General features: G+C 40.7%; 1 protein-coding gene across 3 annotated transcripts in view; it reads left to right on the top strand.

Moving 5' to 3' along the window:
* Nucleotides 1-4,777: 4,777 nt before the first annotated feature.
* The window catches only part of HGF (hepatocyte growth factor), a 63,540-nt gene continuing 46,355 nt past the window's right edge, over nucleotides 4,778-21,962 (top strand). For all 3 annotated transcript variants that reach the window (XR_012764855.1, XM_075428874.1, XM_075428873.1), the window contains exons 1-2: nucleotides 4,778-4,970; nucleotides 17,077-17,242. Coding sequence is in view for 2 of the 3 variants with exons in the window: in XM_075428874.1 (XP_075284989.1) it covers nucleotides 4,895-4,970; nucleotides 17,077-17,242 (242 nt within the window). In the remaining variant the exon portion in view is untranslated. The remainder of the gene's footprint in view (nucleotides 4,971-17,076; nucleotides 17,243-21,962) is intronic.

The following is a 21,962-nucleotide window of genomic DNA, read 5'->3' as shown; positions in this document are numbered from 1 at the left end:
GTGAGGGATTTTTTGCATTCCTAAAAGCGCGTAGCCACAATGCAGCACATTCTCCAAAACTTCAAATGGATATTACTAGGAATTTTTATGAAAATAACCATTTTGCATGCATATTTGTTTGTAAAATTTACCTCCTTATAGATAAAGCATTTAGGTGCAGAAATATCTAGATTTTGATCAGTCAAAATCTGATCACATATTTCCTACTAATAGCAATGTGCTGTACATAGATTACTGCATATTTTTTTTATAATTTTTTCCCCAAATATTGCAAATAGTAACTTCCAAACTGATCTTGAAGGGCTGTATTATTGTCAGCTGCTCTTGGGCACCATGCTGTAAACACTTAAAATAGCTTTCATGCTAGAAATTAAAAATTGTTTTGCTATTCATCTTAACTATTCTTACTTAGCATATAAGTAAAAAGCAGTTACAATATGTCTTACACAGGAAACCCATCAAGCATTTATGCTATTAACTGACTGCAGGGATGAATGCTGATTACCTGACTAGGCTTTAGGACCCAGACCTGAGTACCTGGGAGTCTGGGTGTGGGGAAGAGATGTGAATTATGTATATTTGAATATTATGAATATATGTGAATTACAATGGGTGGAACCAAGCACAACTAAGTCACTTTGGAGCTCATGTTCCTAGATTGTTCTATATTTTGCACATGCCCTGCATTATTTTGCATGTTTGTGCCATGAAAGTGCTCATTCAAGGTGTGAAGCTCCTTGCATGTCTGTTTTTGGGTGGAGGAAAGTGCAACTGTATGGTTTCAAGCCAAATCATAACATAACTTGTGCCTAGAAAACCAAGTAATAGCACCCGGCTAATTTTTATTTGTAAGCTCTGACATGGGTTGAAAGAATTAGAAGCTTTTTCAAGCTAGACAGTTCAGATTATTAAATACACATGAAACTTTACCTGTGAATGCCATGCTTGCAGAAGCGATTGCCTCAGCTCTGGAGGTTAGAGCCTACATTGCAGGGAGGAGTGTGGCTGTTGCCTTCATCCTTGGGTTTCCCTGGTGGCTAATGAAAAAGAAGCCTCATCTGAGGAGCCACGCTCCCCTGCTTCACTGCATGGGGCTCTAAACACCTGACTAAATTCACTGTATGGTGAATTTGCCCTCCGGGAGTAGCAGTTTGGATCTGCAGCATCTAGTATGATGACATGCAAAACCCTTTTGGCTGAATCTAAAATGGTAGACTCAGGGGAGTTTCTGAGCTTCTGCTTTCAACTAGATACTAACCCCTGTACTTGAATCTTGTTATCCCCTTTTCCCCCCGTCTTCCTTTCAGCCTTTCTGCCCCATTTGCCTTTTTTTCTTTTTCTGCTTGAAGAAGGCTTGGGGATTGGGTTGGAAGGTGCCATGTGGCCAGCTGGAGCTCTGGATGAGGTGCCTCAGCAAGGGCTGGCACTTGGCTCTGCTTAAACTCCACCTTTCTGAGCAGTGTCGAATCTCCCAGTTCATACCTCAATCTTTTTCCCTTCCTAGTCTCAAGCTGAGTTTCTAAAAAAAGACAACAAAAGTTGATCTCGCTTGAAATGTGAAGCACAATCGCTTGGTTTAAACTTCTCAGGCAGCCTGAGACTTCTTCATCAATCAGCCCAGTGTTGAACAATAATTACCACATGCACTTGCTTATTTGCTAGGGCTTATTTTCCAATAGGACCTTAACAGAGTGACACCTATACTGGATACATCAAGAAGTAAAAAGGTTTATTTTGAACACAAGAGGTGATTCATATGACAGATGCTGGTTCATTTAGAAAGCTTTCATTTAAAGCTAATTGTGACTTGCTATCACTCTGTGGAAGTGAAGATTCCTGCCAAAACTGTGAATATCTAGCATTTCTGAATAGCAAGTTACATCTGAAAAACAAATCCAACTGTGGTTTTGGTCAGAAAAGGGAATGTAAAAATAGCAGTTTCTTTGTATTTGGTCATGTCTGCTTACTTTTCCAACCAAAATAAGGTTTTGCAAATTTTTTTACTCATGTAGGCAATCCAGAGCCAATACACTTTGGTAAAGTGTGCAGTAACTCTTTTCCTTTTAGATAACTTCTACAGAAATGTTATGCTATATTCCTAACACAGAGCTAGACTGATTTGAAAGTCAGGTTATCAGGGTAAGTTTGCAAATCTGCCAAAAAAAATAGAAGGAAAAAAAAAAAGAAAACCAGAAATCCCCACTTTCAGCCAAGCCCCCAAAACAGAAAAAGAGATCTGTAGGTCAGAAAACATAACAGAATATTGTTGCATAAAACCTAAACCTTTTGATTATCATATTTAGATCTTTAGTTTCTCTATGTGCAGACTGAAACTTAACATGCAATTCTTTTTGAAAACTTCAGCATGCAATTTTTGCAGCCTTCCTTCATATTGAATTTCATTTCAAAGTAAAACTTGATTGAACTGAACTAAAATATCATTCTTCAGTTGTAAAATACATGGGGCAAGAAGAGACAGAAAAGGGATCATACTACATTTCGCAGTATATGATGCAGGACCAGAGAGCATTTTCAACTCCCAGATCCAGATGCAAACCTTTGTCTTGACTGCCTACAAACAGAGCATCTAAACATAGCATCTATAGCATCTTTCTCTTTCTAATCTCCCTTCTAACCCAGGCCCTCCACTCCATGTGCCCCAGTTTCCACTGAGGGGAGGTATACAGGGCTTATGTGAAAGGCAGAGGTGTCCTCCAGCAGTGCCCCAAAATTGGACAAATGGAGAACCAGGACTACAGAGTTGCACTTGCCCAGCATAATATATGCAGCCAAAGCAGCTTATGCCCATGACTTTAGCTCTCAAGCAGAACTGCAGATACATCATGAATAATACACAGGACTATGTATTAATAATGGGAATCCATACAGCAAAATATTTTCTCCATTAGGGAGCACCCTCGTCCTCAAGAGATGCAGAAGAAATCTTAAAATTCAGGAGATATCTGACTACAGGCCAAGTATTCCCCTCAGGGAAGTCAGTGGCAAAAAAATCTACTCGACTTTAGTGGCGCATGATTTGGTGCTTTATACAAAAAAGGTCACTCACCACATGCGTGGACAAGTTGTCAAATACATTTGGTTAACAGAATGCGGCTATTTTGGGCTCAGCATCATGCTATTATTTTTGTTGCTTATTGTTTTTATATCTATCTTTAAGCACTGGGAGAAAAACAGAAAACAAAACCTAAGTGAGATACCCATGTTCTATCAGTTGCGGTGGACAAGGATTTCGCACGAGATCATTGGCCGGTGGAATACATTTTCTCTGTTCTCAGGATGTGCATCTCTAAGGAACTCCTGTAAATTAACTTTTATTCTTGGGAGAAAACCAAGGACAGCAAAAAACCCACCAAACCCTAGAAATAATTTTCATTCTGCAGATTTCAGAAAGTATTTTTTTTCTCACCTAAATGTGTTTTTCCTGTAACGCCAAATGTTCAAAATATTTTCTTCACAGACTCTCTCTCAACTCCTTTCTATCCCCTTTCTTTCACTTAGCAAGGCAGCAATTCCCAAATGGAAATCTTATGTTTTGCCATTGGGCATAAATCGAGTGGAAAAAAATGTTTTGGGAATATAGGAAAAAACGAAATAGAAGTTAACAACGAACATTTGTGGCTTGGGAAACAACCTGGTTTTAAGAGAAGCTGTTTCACTCAAAGGTGTTTCTCAGCAGTGTGGATGGCAAGTCTGGGCAAAAGAGCCTGGATTGGAGAAGGAGACCCGTTTTCTGACTCACAGGGCAGGGGGCCACACGCAGGTCCCTGGTTTATTTGCGGAAAATGGAGGGAAACGGCTTCCTGTGTTGTCACGCACTCGTGCTGCAGACACTAAGTGGCTGCATCGGAGAAAGGAACAGTTTAAATTCAAGCAGAACTTTTCCTGAAGTGTTTATTTTTGAAAACTTGCGTGTCACGAAGGCTGGTCTCATGACTTGAAACAAAAACCAATGTTGCTGCTTCCATGAGGTTAAAACGACAACAGAAGAACCACAGCCACTTTGCCTGGGACAGAGGAAGGTCAGGCCTCACGTCGGACAGAGGCTTGTCTCCGTGGGGCGACGCCAGCCAGCTGATCCTTGACCTTTAGATTCCCCAGAGTGGCCACAATTTTGGGGAAGTGGCATCTGTCAGATGGCCAAAGCGAGAGGGTGGTGGAAAGGCCGGGCTGGTGGCCAGGGGCAGCCACGGGCAGCTTGGAGGAAAGGTGTTCCCTTACTGGGAAACTGGGTAGGTTGGAGGAAAAGTGCTCCCTTACTAGGAACTTGGTCTCGCTTCGTTCCCGGCCGTGGGGATGGAGAGTCCTGCCGAAATGGCTACGGATGAGGGTGCTGCCTGGGGATAGGGCCAAGGGGCAGGTAGGGGAAAGGGAAGGTTGTGAGGAGAAATATCTGCAGGGAGGGAGAGGTTCGCTCTGGCTGCAGGTGGGAGGGCGAAGAGGCCTGTGGGAGGCTCCGGGGGGCTGTGCAGCAGCTGACACCAGCCCCGGGGCAAGAGCTGGGGCCCGCCCCCCCGGGCCGGCCGCTTCCCCCGAGCCCCTGAGGGGTGGAGGGAGGGAGGCGGCGGGGAGGGGTGGCGGAAGGAGGCGGTGGGAGCCCGCTCCCCGGGCTCGCTGTGGGGCGGGTGGGGAGGCAGCTCCCGGGGAGGGGAGGAGGAGAGGAGGCAGAGAGGGGATGTTGTTAAACAGTTTCTTACCGTAAGAGGGAGTTGGGACCCAGATCTTTCCAGTTAATCACACAACAAACTTAGATCATCGCAATAAAAAGCAGCTCGGCTCGCTCTGCCTCCTCTAGTGACCGGCTCCGCACAGGGTCCTTCCGAGGAGCCGTCTCCTCTCCTCCTCCCCGCCAGCCGCCGGGGGGGCCGCCAGCACCATGTGGGCCGCCCAGCTCCTGCCAGCCGTGCTGCTCCACCAGCTGCTGCTGCTGCCCGTCTCCATCCCGGTGGCAGGTCAGTTTTGCTATCACTTCGCTAGTGACCCCCTCCCGCCCCATCACCTTCCACCTCACGGCTGCACCGTTCTCTCTCTCCCTGCCGTGGCGAGGGTGGGTGCTTGGGGCCGGGCACCGGGCGCACCCGCCCCGACCCCCTCCGCAGGTGGGGGCAGGCGGGGAGACCCCGCAGCCCCCCGCGCCCGCCAGCTCCTCGCCCGCTCGGCGGGGCCGGCACCTCGCCCCGCAGCCGGCAGCCGGTCGGGGGCTTGGGCGCGCCAGTGCCCGCCCGGGGAGGGCCGAGGCGCGGAGCGGGGCTGAGGAGCGGGGCAGGGCGCCCGCGGGCAGCGCTCTGGGGACAGACCCGGCGCTTTCGGGTGTCTGGCGGAGGGGTGGCTGCTTCCCGCCGGGTGAGGGGCACCGGCGGGTGGCTCGGGACGGGGAGCCCTGGAGACGCCGAGGGCGGTGGAGGGGAGCTGGGCACTGCCCACGGGTGAGCCCGGCCGTGGGCAGGACGCGAACACGCATCCTCAGTTTCCAGGTGGTAGGATAAATGTTAAATAACAGAAGTTGGCCAGGAGTACCCAAAACACGGGATAGCACGTTGCTGCCGGGGAGCGTCCTTGCCGAAGTTCAGCAGCATGAACGTGCTATTTCCAGACTGAAATACTTGTAATTTCATTAGACGTTCCCAAAGAAATCCGGGAGGCGGAGTGGGGGGGAAGGAACAAACAATAAGCAATCAAGTGCTGGAAGCTCTTTAGCTGAATTTCTTTCCTGAAGTGTCCCCCTTGGACTGGATATCTGAAGAGCTGACTCCGTGTTTCTATTGGCCCTCTGGGAGATGTTTAAGGAAAAAAAAAAAAAAAGTTTGCAAAGGTTCCTACAAACCTTTCCTTCCTTCCTTCCGCCGACATGGTGAGGGTCAGAGCTCTGCCCAGAGAGAGACAAAAGGCGGCCACCGTGCCGGGGAAGGAGCTGCGGGAGCGGGCAGGGCGAGGGCCGCCGCTGGCAGCCAGGTCTGAGGGCATCGGGCGACCTCGACGGCGAGAGGGATTGGTGGCTTCCCAGACATAACTATCTTTCCTCGTTAAGAAAATAAAGATTTTGGAATAGGGTTTCAGGGGGGAGTAGTTTGTGATCTGAGTGGGCAAGTCAAAAAAAGGCTAGCAGCATCACGTGCAGTGAAACCTTTTGCTTTTCCCTGGCAGGGAGAGCGTGGTTCTGTAGGATGCTGAACAGCTCACCAGAGCTTCTGCACTCGGTCTGCTCCACGGTGATTTGGTTTTCATTGGCATTCTTAGCAGGTGACACAGAAATGCAGACACCATGTACTACACTTTTCTGAATGCCTTTTCCATGTACGTTGCAATTTCCATTCTACGGACGTGTGACCTCTCTGAAAAGTGATGACTAGAGCTGGCTAGGAATTTTCTGAGGAAATGCAAGGTTTTTTACTGGAAAATGCCGATCCATTAAAACTTTCCCTAAAAATAATTCCTTTTAAACAGAAACTTTGGTTTGATTCCCCCAAATTAAAAGAAAGAGAAATTTGCAGCAGGAGACGTTTACAATAGCTTGTGGTACCTGCTGTTGAGAAACCTTCACTTGTGACAGAAACTCATCAACTGATGGGCTAGTCTGAGGGGGGGGGGGAAAGGCACAGACTAAATCCTCCCCCCCCCCCTTTATTCTGTGGGCCAAAGATCCAGAAACTGGTCTATAGCCAAGTTCATAAGAAGCTAGGTCATGCTTACTCTGTTGATAGTCAGGGTGCTGTTCTTGGATGAGAGAAAGTCCTTGTTCTCCCTGACTGTAAGGCTCTTAGGACTGGTTTGTAGTTTCCCAAGCTCAGTGAATATTTAATCTAGCTAATATTCCAACAGCAGAGATTGAGAGACAGCCTCAGTGCTGCCAGTGTGCTGACGAGCAGAGTTGTGCCCTAAGCAATGGGCTCTCCGGTTTAGGAGGGATGGTTCATCTTGATGTGGAGGAAAACTAAATTTCAAAAACTTCAGAATTTTTCACAGAGTAGAACTTGTTTTCTGGCCAACTTTCATGGTGACAGTTTCTTGGCATCCTTCCCTTTCTTGACTTTCCTTCCCCGCCTGCCTTAATATTAATCAATCCTATTGTTTGCCTTATGGGTAAGAAAGAGGACTCTTACCACACACTGCCATTGTGCTTACCTTGCTTTTTAAGAGTAAATGATCTTCAGCAAAAGTGTCTGAGTTTTCACAGTGCAGGCAAGGGGAAGTTGTGCCATTCCTTTCTGAAAATATGTTGGTTGCTTTCTAAACATACAAGGTATCTTTGTACAGGATATTGAATTCTTTTTACTGGGATGCTTATAAGAAACATTGATATTTGCTTACATATTTATTATTTTTATATATGAAAAATAAGCTAAGTGATGAAAACAAAATTTAAAAATAGGAAAAAAAGAAGTCTTTTGCTAACGCATATCCATTCTTTTTCTATTACTGTTCTGCCGAATCTGATTTTAAATGTACCGTGTGTTATGATGAGTGTTATTTCTTCTGTGAATGGATCTTTTAGGTTTGGAATCCCATGGCCGAAGTTCTGTGAGAACACAATATCCTGTGTTACCAAGGTTGCTGACTAATACATGTAGGTTATATTAATGGTTAAAGAAAAAGGAGGGTGAAGAAAACACCGAGAAATTTTCATGTCAGCAAGCTGTCCACACTATCAGCTTCTGAGGTTCTTTTTAATATACAAAAGATAAGACAGTGATTGGTGAAAGATAAATGTGCAAGGTTCCTATAGACTACTTGCCTAGTCATTATCAATATCCTGTAAGTCTCTGTCACTTGCACAAAGAAATTAATCTGTAGCTAATAACTTTGTCAGGGAGGTTTTTTCATTCTTCAGATGTTCTTATTATTCAGTATTCTTAGTATCACTTTAATAATGTTAGCCTAGTAAAACTAAGAATCACTTTTTAATCAGAGCAAAAAGTAGATTGATATATTGCAAAAGAGTGAATGTTAAAGTTTTATTTAAATTAAAGATATATTTTTGTGGGAAAAGACTGTCAGCCAAGTGTGTTTATTCAGATTTCTCAGCACTTTCTGTAGTTTGGATGGTCTGAAGCAGTTGCTAATGAAGACGTGGGAGTTGCACTTAGTTCCTATAAAGAAGTATTGCTTTAAAAAAAAATCCCATAGCCATAATCGATGTGTGAATGTTGTGTATTCCTGTGGTCTGCATAGCTATGTATATTTTAAAAAATTTAACGTGATTTATTCTTCCCCATCCCAGCTGTAGATAATCATTATACTATATACTGTCAACAAAGTGAAATGATACTCTGCCATTTGGAAGACTGTATTCCTTCTGTTTAATGGAATCCTTTTGGTGCTTGGTGCCAGGCGCTGCTTGTTTTGCTCTCACATGTAATACAGTACTTACCCTGCTTAACAGATTTTCTGTTTTTATTAATGCCATTTTCATAAGCCACATAGCAGGAGAATATAGAGTTGAAAGACGCGAGATTAAAATGTTGCATAAAACTCTGGAAAATTGTTCACTGAAGTCAAGGAAAGGAAAGCCTCTTATTGGAGGAGCTCATCTGTCGTTATTGTAATACTTCAAGTGAGGCCAGGGTTGGAAGGGAAATGTGCAGTCTCCCTCGGAGAGCGTAATATCTCCCCTTTGGATCTTTACACTGAACATTAGTTTGCCGCTTAAGCATTTCAGACTTTTCCAAGGAGATTTGAAAGCAGGATAACTGGGCCTCTTGACAGGTAAAAGCTTGATGCGGAGAGGAGAGGGTTGCCCTGAACATTTTGCAGTTCCTTGTACTGGACAAGTGTTGGAATTTCACTTTCTCCCCCCAGCATCGAGGTGGGAGGTTGAAGGGCAGAGGCTACAAGGCAGCAGGGAGGTGAGAAAGGATTGATCATGGAGGTGGAAAAGGACAGATCTCCATGCTTGGTGGGGAGGCGTGAATAGGAGAATTGGCATGATATGAGCAATGTTTGTACCTTGAAGTGGGGAAGTACGGCAGCTGCAAAGAACTGGAAAGGGGTGAGGACATCCTCGCTGTTAGCCCGTCTTTTTTCTATAGGTTTTTTTGGCAGTGCCCTTAGAGGACGGTAGATCTGTTCCTGCACTTGGTTAGTACCTACACGTAAAGCAGTGCTGCGGCGATGCAGAGCTGGGAACCCGCTCCAGATTAGTCAGATGTGTCGGCAAAATCCAGCTGCAGGAGTTTTCAATGGCTTGTGGGCCTCCACCCGTGTGCTGTCTGACGAGCCCGGCCATGCCTGGCAGCCCTCGATGCTGCTGGCCCAGCTGGGGACTGGCTGCTCCCTCCGTGTCCCCTCAGCTCCAGCTCTTCCTACAATTCCTGGCCTTGGCTGGCAGCACTTCTTTTATGTATACAACATGCAGCAAGGCTCTCATGACTCCTCATAGGGGCTGTCCTGCCGCCCTCAGTAGCCTGTCACTCTTTGTTTTGCCCAAACCCCTGCCCTGGCTGCCTGTGCTTTTCTCTTTACCACCCGCTCCATGCCTGGAAGTCCTCAGCGGTGGCCGAGACCTCGTTGCAGAAGAAGCACACAACATGCTGGGTGCCTCGGAGGAGAGACCGGACACTTGTAAAGATTGTGGAATGCAGTGCAAAATGGTGGGGGTTTAATTCTTGTGCAAAATGCATTAGAAGACAAATCTTAGAAGGGAAAATCCTCTCAGTAATTTAGCCAGAGGTTAGATACAGCAAGTCAGAGTACAAGCTGCGGAACATTTGTTTCTACCAATAAGTCCCAGCATCCTGCTGAGCAGATAACCTTTTCTTGGAAGAAAAAGAGCTGTCCTTTTGCATCTGCCATCCAATTTTAGAATATATTATCAGTTGTTATCATTATCCTTAGCTTCTTGAGCTTTCACACTGACTATAGGAGAGGGTTACAAAGGCAGGTCTCAGCATAAACATGAAGTTGGATTCCAAGTAACATGGCAATCTTTGCTGCTGCTAATAAGGGATATGTGTGCATGGGGGGGGGGGGTGAGTGGTATATGCAATGTAAAGCCAAAAAGAAATATCTTTTTGCATTTCCTGAATCTGCTCAACAACTAGACTGAAAGCCAATGTAAAAATAAGGAAAAAATTATATTATACATCTGTATTTCAAACCACTTTCTAAAAATGTAGATCTTTTTCCGTGATGGCTCTTTGGCCAAGAAAATTAATTTCAGAAGTTAAAATAATCACATTATCCTCCAGATAACTTTCTGAGAAGCTGTTTAATTGTGACAAGCTAGAGATGCCTCCTTGCACAGCTGGTTTTATTTTGGTGACTTTCCGCCTATACAGCTGACTGCAGTTTTTATGGGTATGGTTGGTAAACTTCTGTCATGCCAAATTATTGTCTTACATAAATAACCGCATTAAACTTAATCTGGTATCTAAGTCTATTCAATCTACAAAGTTCTTTTCTTGGGCACATTTCAGAATTGTTTCAGTTTCTCATTATGTTGGTCTTTCTTTCTTCCTTTCTTTTCTTTTTTTTTCCAAATGAGAAGTCATTTGGAAAAGGTGTTCACTTTTTTGCATTCTAGCCAGGAATCTGGACATTTCTAATACTGAAACAGGCATAAGGAGAAGTCAAAGTAAATGAAAGTAAGTTAAAACTAAGTTAAAAGTGCTAAGCATTAATTCTTTGTATCAAAGCGACTCTGTTAGGACTTGCTTTAAGAGAGAAAATTGCCTTGAATATATTTGTTTAAAAAGCACTTCCTAACTATTCTCATAGATGACAATACTTCGATGACCCTATTAATAATTTTAGTATCAACACTCACCTTTAATATCTTTTATTTGATTGCTGTGACCATACTGTTAACTGAAGCGTGTGGTGTCTGAAACCACTTAATAACATCTACTTTCACCATCTGGTTAAGGCTGGGGTTTTTTTTCTTTTCTTAACGAAGCCAGTATATTTTTGCTGTCATAATGGGACCTGCACCGATATGCAATTTACCCATGATGTTTTACATCCTTTGAAAAGCATTGTCTTGGAAATAGATGAATTTAATTAAAAGTATCCCTTGAACCATGTTTTATAGACAAGTTGAACACCTCACTGCATTTACATACTGTTTTTCAACCCAGGTGGGCCGAGAACTGTTGCTTTATATCACACCTTACTCATTAATTATTCTTCTTACATGAGCTTTGCCAAATGCAATTTTACGCATATAATTAAGCATACTTTATTTTTTATTTTCATATTAAATTGTCATTATTTATACTGAGATAAGCATTCAACTTTGGTATCTCTTCTGAAAAATGTTTTCTGACACTGCAACAATCCATGGTTTTGCGGATTTTTGCTTTGTACATTTTATTGAGGTCTGATATTTGCTTGTTTTTTTTTTTTCCATTCAGGTACATACTTGCGAATATTTTTGCTTGGGTGTTACCATGCAATTTTTGTTGAGTAGGGTGTTTCCTGATAAAACGTTTGCTACGTTTATTGTGTTGAACTGTGCTTTACTGCATTTATTTCAGATGTGGTTAGAGTTGGGCTTTTTTCTTTTCTGTTTTTTTTTTTTTTGTTTGGTTGGGTTTTTTTTTGAGGTCATGCATATGGTTAGATTTCTGATTTATTTTTTTCCCAAAGTTTTAAGTCACATGAAATTCAGCTCTCATATTAACTCTTTTTTTCTGGCTCGTTGGGGAAATCTAGTTTACTTTGGCTTGCAGTGATGATAGTTTGCAAAATTCAGTTAATAGCTGATCTCATTTTGACATTCTGACCTGGTTATCAGTTATAACACAAATAATTCAGTCTCTAATAAGTCCATCTGTTAACTGCTCAAGGTCAAGTGACTTCGTTTCATTAAAAACATGATGCAAAACAGTAAAGAGATCTAAAATGTCAATTGATATTAAAGAAAGGTTATGTCTCTTCTATATTTCTGAAATATTTATATCACTTTATATGACCATTTTTCTTTACTGGAATATATTTTGAATGTTCAGCTTCTCTGAGCTTCCTACACAGTGGGTGGATAATTTCCCTCTTTCAGTTTTTCTCCCTAGTGCCATCTTGTTTTGAATTTCATTGGCCTATTTGGAAGGACTGCAATTGATCCTGCAGTTCTCTGACAGTGGCTTCCAGCCTAAAGAATTTAGGTATCTTCATTTTCTTCATTTATTTTTTTTTCCCCAAAGACTGAGTTTCTCTCTGACATCGAACAAACATGATGAATACCGGTGCTGTTATGTATACTTTTTTCAAAACTGAAAATTATAAAATATCTTTTTTTCCATCGTTAATATGAATACCTGTATCCAACTTACGTACGTTAGTAACTATGATAACAGAAAAACAAGTTTTTCATTACTTCAGAGTGTTGAAAGTTTAGCACAACAAAGCAAATAACAAGTTAATAAAATGCTGAATTTCTGCAAGTGTAAACAAACAGAGTAAGGAAATAAAACTCCATGAAAAAAAATCAAGATTTCATTAAGAATCTTGATTTAAGTATAAACCTTTAATTTAAATGTATTTCTCTTCTCATTTGGAAAGTTTGATCTTGAGTTTTGTTGTGTTTGTTCTGTATAATAAAATGGGATGCAAAATTGCAAAGAAATGAAAGGAATGAGGCTTCTCACATTATCATAAGACTGCACCATGTGTTTATTTAAGAAGGCACTAACTATTGCGTACACTAGAGTGAAACTTGGAACCTTGGAAGCTGAATGCCGCATGCATCATAACTCCTGTTTAAGAAAAGCTTTGTAGAGTCTATGACAACTCCGTAAAAGTGGAGATTTTTCTAGTGGAGACAGCCAGTATGCTCCAGTTGTACTCCGTAAGGCTATAGTTCCTAAGCCTAAATGTACATCTGCATCAGAAAAAGCTGGACTAGCAGAGAAAGGAGAAAGGGATTACCAATGAGGTAGACAAAGTCAGATAATTTCATTGTAAAATTTTGCTGTAGACAAGTAGTGTTTTGATGTCATTATAATGGGCAAAGGTGAGCTTTAGCCCTGTTGATGTCCTGTATGCTGTATTGGTTACCACAGCAGTATCGTATTGGCTATATTATTTTTTTACTACTAAACAGCTAAAGCAAAAATAAATCTGTTTTGTGGTCAGACTAAGACCTAAGAATCTGAAACTTGACTTGCTTAGGTATTTGAACTCTAAATGTCCTGAAACTAGATTTATACTGAATTTCTGACTCCCATATAGCTTATTATCAGACCTATTCTCTTCTGCAAGGTGTGAATTTTTAATCGATATTGAACATAATCAGGGAGTTTCAGGACTGAGTGTCACAATGGTGTGGGGGTCCAAACCCCTTTTTGGTGTGGGACACAGGGTCAGAAGAGAAAAAGAAAGTTTCTTTGCTGCCATTTCGCGTTAGCCTAATGGTTAGAAGATATCTGGAGAGTGGCAGAGATCAAAATACAAACACTTTTGCTGATTCAAACCTATTTCTCTTGTTAATCAAATAAGTGTCTTAATTTCTAAGATATTAAATGTTATAGCGTCCATTACTGTCAGTACTTGCTGTTTTATTCGTTCTATTTTGTATAATTAAAATTGCAGGTAACTAGGTTCTAGAATAGAAGCACCGCAACCTCCTAGTGAGTTTTCTCACCAAAATGCCACAGAATGATAATAATCTTTATCTCTGATTATTGATTTGACATGGACAGGAACTACTCAAAGAAAAAGTATTGTTTGAAATTTTTTCCCCTAGATGCTCTGTAGTTTGAGCAGTCTCAGTTAATACTTCATATATGAGCGGATTATATAGAAACTTCAGATGAAAAAGGTCATAAGAGAACCTTAAGTTGCGTCCTTGCAGCAACCAGGTCAAGATCTTTGACTGTGAGGAACCTTTTTTCTTCAGGAAATATTTAAAGCATGCTGTGAAAATGGAAGAGCTCCAGCAGGGAGACTGTGGAAATCCCAAATGAGGTTATGGAGTCCTTGTCCAGTGCTGTATCCCACTAGAGCAAAGGTGGTAGTTTCCATTTCCCTGGGCACCGTCTGAGCTCTTCTTTTTTTCTGTTCAGCCAAGGTTGCTATCATGTTAGGAAACAGAAAGAGGCACCACCCTCACCTTTTTGTGTTTTTTTTTTTTTTTTTAAGTTGACTGAAGAAGTATTTTTAGTTAGTGGTTGTTTCTGTTGAAGAAAAAAATGTTGATTCATATTTGACTGGATTCTTTTGTGTTTGAATCAGCTGCTATTATTTTCAAATTTAAGTGGAGTGCTACACTTCTCTAGTAATATGATATTGAACTACAAGAAACATCAGAGGACATGGCCCACAAAATAACCAAAAGTTCTGATTAATCAAAGTTTAGGAAATTGAAATGAATAGCAATCCCAAATTAGGAACATTAGTTATAGCACATTGTTTAATAAACTTGAATGTAGAACATTTCTGATTTAAGACTTTAATAATAAAAGCACCTAATTTGAAGTAAAAAGTCTCGATTATTTTTATTTATTTTGTTGTTAATGTTGTAAAAGTAGTGCTTTTTGTTATTCTGATGATTCTAACAGTCACACCACAGATGCATTTGGCCCTTTGCCTTTTGGATTATAGGCAAGTCATAGAATGTTGTTGTTGCAAAGCTAAAGTAAATCAGGCTGTTATGAATTTCTAAATGCAAGATCAAGCCCATAATCCTCTTTGGACAACAGCTAGGAAAAGAAGAAAAAAAAAAAGTAGAACTGTGAACCATGTTTGTGAGGGAGGATAGAATTTCTTTATATTTTTATCATACTGTTGCATGCTAGCTGGTGAGTTTAAGAAGTTGTTATCATTGGGAATTAAGATAATGACACTTATCAGTAAATGGGAAATGTTAGCATCAGGAACTGGAAGAAAATACTTTGATATTTCTGTCCGGATTCTTACCTCCATTTGACATAAAAGTCTTGGCTGAGACAACATAGAACTAACAAGTATGTCTTGTAAGATAATAGATTGAGAAATTTCCCACAAAAGCTTTATAGAAGATTTGTTTTTCTGTGGTTGTCTTAAAGAGCAGATGCAATACTTTTTGCAGCACTTTTGCTCTATCACAGGTACAGCAAAAAGTAAAGTGGCTTCAGAGCAGACACAATGGCTTCCAGTAACCTGGTGCTGATACTTAAGGCAAGAGTGTCCTCACAGCATTGCCCAAAACATAGTGATTCATTTTGGGTGCATGTGCACTGCACAAACATAAAGGCTGAAAATGCTTAAGAGAGCTGATATGAGTCCCGAACACAGCACCAAAACTATTAATAATTGATCTTTTTTGTCAAAAACTTCTTCATATGTTAATAACATGGATTTGGAGCTAAATAAATTATATTTTCTGAAAATGTTTGTGGTTGGAATTAGAATTGTGAGCAATTAGGTGCAGGGGAATAGCATAGTTCACCTTCAGCAGTTCAAAAAGAAGGACAGTAGGATAGGGAGAAGATTATTTTATAGGGACATTTCAGCAAAGATATCCCACTCCTTTGATTTTCTTTTTTTTAAAGGCTGAAGCTTGATGAAATCTAATTTAAATGTCTTTGGTGTATTCTTAGGTGTCTCAGAGATAACTCACCACTGAGAGGTGTGATTTAGCTGAATCCAGTGAAAATGTGAGCTCACTTAATGATCAGGATGGAAGTTCTGCAAAGAGAACACACTTAAGCCCTCTTTGGCTTTACAATATGTGGAGTTGTCAGTAACTCCTTCAGAGCCTCAGCTATTGCAATTTCCAGAGTTATTCTGAGCTTCTGCACAGAGTGCACCAAGCAAGAATTTACTGACCTAAGTGCACTCTGCACTTACATGAGGAATTGTCTATTCAGGATAACTGAGCGCTAGGATGAGATTTCATATAATTGAAAGACTCTGGCAAAATTCAGTAAATCGATGCTGAATATCCATGTTCTGTCATTGTTTCGGATTCTGTAGAGAAAAATGAAAGGACAACTGTGAAAACAGTTGCATGGAAAGAAGTTATGAAAAATACTATTACCTACTTTGTAAGTGAAGGAGGGATTCATTCACCTAACCTTACCTGGATAAGTCATCTAATCCAGAAAGATCATCTGGGATCACTGAGTGAAACAGGAGAAATAGATCCAAAGGGCAATTTGTCCTTCCTGTGTTAGTCATCTGTCAGAATAGGGAGAATCACTCTCCAGGGGTATGCATCTGCCTTCACTGACGATGGAGCAGCCTATACTGCCAGAGTGGTTTCTATGGAAAAAATGTAAAAATATACATACATACTGGGAAAATTGTGAGTTTTTCTTGCAAAAATCAAAGACTTTTCCTCTTGCACTTTAGCCAAACATCTCTAACCAATCTTCTCTACTCCACTTTATACTCCTTCCTCTGAGCCTTTCAACAGAGACATGGAAACCAGATCAGTGCATTCTCTTTTGCAGAAATCTTTGCAGCAGTAAAGACTATTTCCATGCTGTGCTCTCCTCATCTTTTTTTCTGGAGGCTAACAACTGTATGTCAGTGACACCTGCACTGGACACAGGATGCACACTGTCTTGACTGGAGCAGAGGGAGGACAAATGATTATTTTGTGTCACTTCCAGGCTCCACTTCTTTTCACAATTTGTGATAAGAGGTTTGCTGTTTCAAGAACAGTTTATCGCATTCATATCCTGATTATCTATGTTTTCCTTCTGATTGTAATTTCACTTTGTCCGTCCAAAAAAGACCTTTGTTCATCTTTTTCACTAGAGTTTTTCATGGGAATATTTGTAAGATCTCATATTATTGTTACCACGCATATTTTAGAGTTTGTGAAAAAATTTTACCAAAGGATGAAAAATTTTTCTCTTACCTTTTTCTAGCATTAGGCAAGTCTTTATTTGAAATTAATTTTGCTATAATTCCTGCCATTCCTGATTTTAAGAACGGAGATCAGCGTCTAAAGTAATAAATTCTTCTCAAGTATCCACTTGTACCTTATTTTTTTGTGAATTTCTCTATGCTTTAAGCACCAGTGTTCCTGTAATTCCGAACAAATGTTATTTATAGCTAATGCCATCTTTAATCTCAGCAATTTTCTTTACAGTGGTGTTTGTTGTTTTTTTTTTTAATTCATTGCTTCTTTCTTAGAGGGTAAAGGAAAACGGAGAAATCCTCTTCATGACTTCAAAAAAACAGGAGAGTTGATGCTCATTAAAGTAAACAAAACACTGGAAGTAAAAACCAAGCTATTAAACACCACTGAGCAATGTGCCAAGAGATGCAGCAGGAACAAAGGCCTTTCATTCACTTGCAAGTAAGTTATATATCTCTATTATTTTATTGTTTTTTCCTAATGGATTTAATGTATTGACCGAACTGCTGTCTGTAATTGTCATCAGTGGTAGCTTGTACTGAGGACAACCTAAAGATTGTGCTTTTTGATATCCATGATCTTGTTCTACCTGTCCAGAGAGCATCGGTCTTTCCTGAAGCTTTATCTGAGTTGTTCTGTCTTCTTAGCTTGTCCAATCTGTAATGTTTTCCATAACATAGCTGAAAAAATGTACTCCTGTTAAGAAGTGGATGTCTTATGCTGCACTTTAGTGTTCAGTGAACATTTCTGAGATTTTTATATCTCTTATAAAATGGTTATTGTCACACATCACAGCTGCACTATTTCAGCACCACTTCAGACCATATTCTGTCTTCATTCTTTGCACATTACTCCCACTGAAATGAATGGGAACCTCACACATGGAGCACAGATACACGCGCTGCTGAAGTTCACTGGCAAGTAGTAAGAATCTGATACAATGGAATCAAACCTTCTGGGCCGCACAATCATTATGAGTGTACGATAGCTATTCTTCAGCATCTGTTGTCTCTTAGAAACACATCGTGCAGCTGATTGCTTGTCTGCCTTGTACATATTCTCTACTATTTTTCTGGAACAAATCACTATTATTTTTCCCATGTATTAGACTTAAATTATCCCCCTGGCCTCTCTTAGTCTAGACCATTAGCAATAAATGAAAGAACATGAATGCAGGAGAAGCTTGGAGAGAATCGATGGCTTCTGTACTGGTGAGTACCGGGCTAAATGTGAGCCTGATCTTGAAACATAAGAAAGTTTTGGTAATCACTACAAATGACAGCTAGACCAAATGTGATAACAAAAGCTCTTCCTTGGTAGAAAAAGTTCCTTGACTGTAATTTAGTCCTTCTTTAAGCCTTTTATTCTAGTATTGCAAGACCTAGTTTGCATTGTTTTGTACTTTGACTATTTACATGTAAACAATGAGCAGATCTTACTTCTGTTAGAAAATATTTTCCAGGCACTAATATTTTGCACGTGGTACAAGCCACTCCTTTTCCTGTTGGCAGAGCTGCCACTGATACCATTGCCAAGTGGATCAGGTTGTATTCAAGAGATCCTTGAGTTCTGATGGTCAGCACCGAGGAGTATTACAAAACTGGGTTTCACTGTATAAAAAATATCTGAATTATGCCAAACAAATAACAATTCTGTATTTCAGCACCTGCTTGGGAATATTGTCTCCAGCCGGTTGTACCTGCTCTGGCTGGTATGTTTTGTGTTCTGAAAGTAAAAGATAGGCTAATATATTTGTTGATTCTGTTTTATAGAATCATAGAATTATGGGTTGGAAAAGACCTCTAAGATCATCAAGTCCAACCATCCGCCCAGCACCACCATGCCTACTAAACCATATCCTGAAGTGCCGCGTCTGCATGTTTTTTAAACACCTCCAGGGATGGGGACTCCACCACCTCCCCGGGCAGCCTGTTCCAATGCCTGACCACACTTTCAGTAAAGAAATTTTTCCTAATATATAATCTAAACCTCCCCTGACCTAATTGGAGGCCATTGCCTCTCGTCCTGTCGCTGTTTACCTGGGAGAAGAGACCAACACCTGCCTCACTACAAGCTCCTTTCAGATAGTTGTAGAGAGCAATAAGGTCCCCCCCTCAGCCTCCTCTTCTCCAGGCTGAACAGCCCCAGCTCCCTCAGCCGCTCCTCATAAGACTTGTTCTCTAGACCCCTCACCAGCCTCGTTGCCCTTCTCTGGACACACTCCGGCCCCTCAATGTCTTTCTTGTAGTGAGGGGCCCAAAACTAGTTACTATTAGGTGACTGATAATCTCAAATCTCTCTGAATTTTTAAAACCTTCTCATTTGTGAAGAATTTTTTTCTACTGGGACAGTGTCTGATGGATTCTGCAAGGGGCAAATTCTCCCTGCTGTAATCAGTCAATAAAGCAACATAGAGGAGCCATGAGGGACTTTGAGAACACAGCTTAGAAGTGGCCTACTCACAGATAGCAGAATTGCAGTCAGTCATGTAATTAGTTTGCACCGAAGATGGAAAAGAATTAGAAATCTGACTACTCATTCCCTGAGTTTCCCATTTTCCTCGACACACTTTTAGTCAGGAAGGCTAGCAGCAGAGGTGTGGGTGGTTAGGTCTTACCAGTGCTACCCGTATGGAGCAGAGCAAGAGGGGTTTTCTGTATCTGGGAACATTCCTGTGGTTTCCCATTTGGTCTCAGATGAGTCCTGTAGTCGTGTGAATAGTTCTTTGATGCTACTGTAAACACATATTTGACATATATTCCCTTCTAAAAGAACCAGTGATTACTAATGTTTCCCTTTTATTCCTAGGATCCCCAGTCTTTAACTTAATACCAACATATGGTTACTACAAGGTGAAATTTGCTACCAACTTAAATTAAAACCAATTAGTTTACTGGTTGCTGTAGGAGCATTCTAAAATAAGAAGAGTAGAAACAAAAAATGACATTTTAAACACTTGAAATAGAAGACTTGCATTTTCCTTTGTTTATTGACATTTTTGTGACTTGATTCTGGTACTCTGTATTGATGCAGTAGTTCTGCATCACTTGGATCACAGCATTGATGTTTTATTTTTGGGATGCAAATTCAATTTTTTTACGTATTAAGATCAAATAAAATAGAAATGCTTTGTAACATAATTGTGACAATAGCACTGGGAGCAGCAACACCTGTGGCTGTGCCTTGTGAGGTGGACAAGCAGGAAGAGGGTTGAGTGTCATTTCTGCCAGAAAGTGGTAAAGTAGCAGATTCCAGGCACTGCAGACTTACAAAGGATCAGCCACTTCTTAATTTGGGAGGTGAAAATCCCCACATTAAGGCAAATTCTGATTTATTTATGATAAGTTTCTGTATTACTTGCAAGTATGTTTTGAGTATTATATTTGATAATTATTAGTCCTTGCTGTTTTTAACCCTGACACCTTTTTGATGCAGCTAATGCGTGTCACTTCTCAGAATGGACCTTTCCTCTTTTACTTGGCTGTCATGCTTGCACAGGTCTTGATCATTTCCAACCGAATTACATAATCCTTATCTAGACTGGTTTCTTCTTCATAACATTATTCTTAAAATCCCCTATCGATGTACCCCTTAGATTCACTTACCTTGCCTTTTTGACTTCATAACTCTGTGCGTCATTTTCTGCCTTCCCTACTGGCTTTATTAACCTGCTTCTAAGCTCTTCTTATTTCTTTGTTTCATCAACATTTGCAGTCCATTACTCCCGCTGTTTTCCTTTAGTCGTCCGTGCAGCTTTTCCCACTGCATTTCTTATGGATGAGAAAAAGATAATATAGTTAGTATTTTATTGGCCATGCAGATGACTTTTGCAGACATGTCACTTCCTTACCTACAAAGCTGTGCCTGTCTTATCCTTTGTTATCTCCTTAATTTCTGGAGTATCTTTGTATTTACACAGAAAGGGATTCCAGTATAGACTACAGTATTGCAGTATCTGATCAGAAAATCTACTATCTCAGTACAAATAGCAACAACGAAAGTTGTTGTGATCAGCAGTATCGGTAAAGAAAGTCCAAGTATTTGTTTAAATATGTTGACTTTGGAAATGCAAAAACCCTCCAGATTTGGGTCCAAGAAAAGATTGTTAGAAACTTTTATGTGCAGAAGTGGCTGAAGCCAAACTGGAAAGAAACCAGAAGGCAACTGAAAAGCAAAAACTGAAAGAAATGTTTGTAAACAGTTCATGCTACATTCCCTCTTCAGGAGGGAGGAAGGGAAAGGAGAATGTAGTTGGAAAGGCAGGAAAGGTCAAGGATATTTTTGTGAAGATGGAGTTAGAGGCACTTGGATATGTTCATATTTGAGAACTAGCCAGGAGAGAACAGAAGGCTGAACAAGGGCAGAAGGATGAAGGTTAGCAGGTTGGAAACATTTGGAGTCAACAGAGTAGAGAGAGCAGTTGGATGAAAAATCTGTTTGGTGATGGAAACGATAATGAAGAGGATGTTTGAAAGAGAGGAGTGGGGAGGTTGGATAGGATCTTGTAATATTTTTAACTCAAGCGAGCAAGATCTCACACAGAAAAACTTGTATGGCAAGAGGGGAATTAAATGAAGATCGAAGAGCTTTGAGTTGGGGGGTGTAGTGCTCAGGAATATAACAGCCAAAGTATGGATGAAGTGTAGGAAATCGGAGTGGGTATTATCAAGTGGTGTTAAAATGGCTTCTCACGTCAGAATAAAATATCTCAGAAGGTTTGGGATGACTGACAGAAATGTAGACTTTGTGGTGGGCTAGAGATAATAGTATCATGTCAGTGATGTGTTATTTGGTTCTAATGAGAAATTAAGGAAAAAAAGAATTTTTAGTGGTATTATTTTTTTATTTTTTTCTTATTGGAAGAACTGTTGCCTCCACCCAGGCAGTCAACTGTGTTTTTTAAAAGCTTTAAATATTTTACCTACACTTAAGGAAATTCCTTTCAAAATGATATTAGGAGGAAAAGGTCTACACATTTTACTTAAAATATTGAAAGAAAGTTTTTACTCTTCTGATTTCTGTTTGTCTTTCTTGTCCCCCAAAAATCCACTCAATTCAGCACACATTGTACTCTACCCTTGAAAGCAATTAAAAATAAGAGGAAAAAAGAAAACAAAAGCAAAGCAAGGACAAGCTGTAGGTACATTATCACATTTTAGAT

Source organism: Opisthocomus hoazin, chromosome 8 (assembly GCF_030867145.1).
Source record: "Opisthocomus hoazin isolate bOpiHoa1 chromosome 8, bOpiHoa1.hap1, whole genome shotgun sequence".
Taxonomy (NCBI): Eukaryota; Metazoa; Chordata; class Aves; order Opisthocomiformes; family Opisthocomidae; genus Opisthocomus; species Opisthocomus hoazin.
The sequence above is the reverse complement of the archived record's forward strand: the minus strand, read 5'-3'. Positions and strand labels throughout refer to the sequence as shown.